At 46.5% G+C, this 3,830-nt stretch overlaps 1 protein-coding gene across 1 annotated transcript; it reads left to right on the top strand.

Moving 5' to 3' along the window:
- Nucleotides 1-677: 677 nt before the first annotated feature.
- On the top strand, nucleotides 678-2,975 carry LOC113229056 (chondroitin sulfate glucuronyltransferase; the record flags this gene model as incomplete). Its single annotated transcript, XM_026462540.1, has 5 exons — nucleotides 678-1,362; nucleotides 1,903-2,226; nucleotides 2,305-2,588; nucleotides 2,656-2,807; nucleotides 2,870-2,975. Coding segments are annotated over exons 1-5 (1,188 nt in total), but the record flags the coding sequence as incomplete, so codon positions are not given.
- Between the last annotated feature and the right edge of the window lie 855 nt (nucleotides 2,976-3,830).

The raw sequence follows: 3,830 nt of genomic DNA, 5'->3' as shown, positions 1-3,830 counted from the left end.
GTTTCCAATTGTGAACAAAATTACATTTTCATTCCCGTGAAGCACCTTAGTAGTTAGTAATTATTATTATAAATATTTATTGATCACAATTATTTTAAATTCATGCTATTTTACTTAATTACATCTATAATAATTCCTGTTCTTATGTTAGATTTAATAGATATATAAGTTCTTATTATTTGTATAATATAATCGTAGGTAACGTAACGAGTAAATTGAAGCCGTAAAAAGGTCGCCACAGGACAGGCTAAGCCTAGTGTGGGACCACCTGTAATGACTCAGAATGTTTTCAGGCATGGCATCACGTTAACAATGCATGTTTTTGTTAATGTTTAACACACACTTAATGTTCATTTAGCATAAGTATCATGTTCTTGTCTTAAAAATGAAAATATGTAAAGTATTTTGTTTTTCTGTGTGTTTGTGATGCCAATAAACATATTCTTAATCTTATTCTTATTCACCACGATTTTATTTAGTGTTGGCAACTTGTTAGACAAGGATAGACCACTACCTATATAAGCAATCCTGAAATCTCAAGAAGCAAGGAAATATTTATTTGGAAGAATTATCAAAACTTTGCAACTCAGTAGAAATTGCATATGGCCAAAGACTGGTGCCAAAATATAAGAGAAAAAAAAAGAACTCTCTGGACCTTCGGACACTTCTGGATACTTGGAGCTATCTCACGTGTCTCGGTTTATTACTTTTACTTAAAATACAAATAAAATACATTTGTAATATTGGTATATCGAAGTGCGCGATCCAGTTTATGAAATATATAAATCCGTGATTTTAGGTGACGTACGAATGTGATGCTAATCCTCTTTGATCTGATATGAATATAGTGTTCTGTGAATGTGACAGTGACATACAAATGTCATTCTGCAGCACGAGTATCGTACAAAACAAAGAGGGGTGAAGGAGGATTAATATCAAAATTGCAGATGATTTGTGCTTATCTAAACATTCAGTAATAGCGCAGTTATCAGTACTGTGACACGTGTCGCAGCGTCGGCGTATAACGGACGGCCATTGCCATGCTGTCGAGGTTCGTGGTGTCGCAAGTGAAGCACAACTCGTACTTCCTGGTAGGTCTGTCGCTGGGACTATGGGTAGCGCTGGTGGCTGTACCGCTGGACGATGGACCGGAGCCATGCGCAATAGCTGTCGACAGTGGTTCGGCCCGCAAGGCCCCGCTAGTTGACGACTTTGAGCCCGTACGCGAAGAGAAACCGCTCAGCGCTGGCGGCGCGGCGCCCAACGAAGGCCGCAGCCTGCAGCGTCCTCGCTACTACAGCACCGAACTGGGCATGCGCGCACCGCTGCTTGCCGGCGTGCTCACCTCCGAGGACGCTCTCGGTACGGCCCACTTGCCTAACCAGGTCATCATTTGACTCGCATTACCCAGTAGCGGGCACAAAATATATTTTGTGGAAATTTGTAGGTATACTTTTGCTTTTTGTCCAGTCATATTTTCTGTGTGCTGGTGTAGTGTTGTGTTAAATTATTTTATGACTTGCCATGTGTGCAAGATTTCCTGTAAAGTAAAGCCTTTCTAGCCTTATAGTTTAATATTGTAAACCCCTTAATCACAGGATGTGGGTTCAGATTGTGGGTTTTTCGAATTTAAGTGTAAAATTTAATTTACAATTCACCATGAGCTTTTTGGTGAAGGAAAACAGTGTGATGAAATCTGCATGTCAAAGAATGTGCACAACCCTCGGGAAACTTGTGAAGTCCCAACCTGCATTGGGTCAGTGTGGTGGACTGTGCCTAAAAACCTTGTCTGAGAGAGTCGATGATGACATGATTTTCTACTTTTTTTCTATTTTTACTTTATAAATCATAACAATAATGTTTGTACTTTATGCCCATTTTGTAACTGGATTTTATGGACAGGCACTCGCGTAGCAGCATTGAACCGCACTGTGGCACAACTTCAGCCATCGCTTCGCTTCTTCATCACTGCGAGCACTTTGCAGAGTGCACCATCACTCGCTAACGTGGTGGGCTTCACGGACAAACGTGAAATGCTCAAGCCCTTCCATGCTCTTAAGTACCTCGCCGACTACTATCTCGAAGAATATGATTTCTTTTTTCTCGTTTCGGACACCTCATTTGTGAACGCGAAACAACTCACGGATCTAGTGTTGAAATTGAGCGTCAGCCAGGATGTTTACATGGGCACCGTAGCCGAGGACGACAGCCACTACTGCACACTGGGTAAGAAAGACCTGGTCGCGTCCAAACTGATTCAAGGTAATGTAACTTTTTAGAGTTGTAACAAAATCACCCCTTCAGAGGGCGGCATCCTGCTGTCCAATTCGGTGCTGCGCGCAATGCACGGCGCGCTGGACTGGTGCGTGCGCAACTCGTACTCGCCGCGCCACCACGAGAACATCGGCCGCTGCGTGCTGCACGCCGCGCACGTGGCCTGCATGCCCGCCGCGCAGGGCCACGGCTACGAGGCGGCCGAGCTGCCGGCCGGGCCGCTGCCGCTGCGGCCCTCGCTGGCCGACGCCGTCACCGTGCACCCGCTGCTGCACGCGGAGGACTTCGACGTGCTGCGCGCCTACGTGTCCAGAGTCCGTGTCTGCTCGCGCCCGGGCCTCGCCGGGGGGGCCGGGTCGTAACGGTTCCGCGCTCGGACAGGTGCAACTGGAGAACGGAGCGGCGGAGGTGCGCCGACTGAAGGCGGCGCTGCGCGGCGCGGCGCGGAGGCACCCGCCCGGCTTCCGCAACCGCACCTGGCCCGCCGGCCTGCGCGACGACCCCGGCCTCGCGCCCGTGCCGCCCGACAACCGGTGCGCGCCCGCCCCCGGCCCGCCGCTGGCCGCGCGGCGCCGCTGACCCCTTGTCGCTGCAGGTGGGACCACCTGCGCTGGACGGCGTTCAACGCGACGCACGCGCTGATGCCCGACGACCACCGCGTGGCCGCGCCGCTGTCCGCCGCGCAGCGCGACGCCGTGGAGGTGGGTGCCGCCGCGGCGCACTGTGGGCTAAAAAGCGGCCTCGTAGGCTTAGGGACTTTAAAATGTTTTTTTGCTGGAAATAGATTTGGTTCTGTATTACTATGCTCAGATTTACCAAACGAGTTACTGTGACGTGATAACTGATTAGGTATATTTTTTTTACAAAAGAATTGTACGGAGCTGACATGGAAAATCATTGTCTCTGGAACCGCAAGGAGAACCGTAATATCCTTACAGACGGTTATAGTACTAATTATTTGCGATTTTTTGTCTTGCTTCATATAATGGTGAATACTGCGGAATTTTTTTTTTAAATATCAAAAAAAATATTTCGGTGACGACAAGTTTTAACGCGAAAGATAACAAATGCACATTTTTAAAATGTACATACATACCGTCACGCCTGTCTCCCACAAGAGTAGGCAGAGCTTTGAGTGACACAAGGTTACTAAACCCACGTTGGGCAAATGTTTGGGTTAGGATTGTATAATTAATAAAACCGATTTTTGTGTAACGTAGTGCACCAAATAATAATAATAATAAATAATTTATTCAGTACAACAACAACAACAGTAACACAAGTACCAAAAGGTGACAAATATTTGGATTATCTTCACTGCATGTCCGCATTAATTTCATGGAATGCCGTTTACACATCGCATACCGACTCGATTTTAAGTGGGCTACGAGAGGAGACGAGCACAAGGAAATATTGGAGGCAAGGAAAAAGAACCCAATATATGTTTAAAGATAAGCTCAATCTTTTAATTGGCGTAGTAAAACAAGGTGCAGGAACAACTAATGACGATAGAACCGCAGCAATTACAGGATTGGATGAAGATTTTGTTGCGTAGA

This window comes from Hyposmocoma kahamanoa, unplaced genomic scaffold, assembly GCF_003589595.1.
Source record: "Hyposmocoma kahamanoa isolate Upper Pololo Valley unplaced genomic scaffold, ASM358959v1 270, whole genome shotgun sequence".
Lineage (NCBI taxonomy): Eukaryota > Metazoa > Arthropoda > Insecta > Lepidoptera > Cosmopterigidae > Hyposmocoma > Hyposmocoma kahamanoa.
This window is presented reverse-complemented; position numbering and strand designations above follow the sequence as displayed.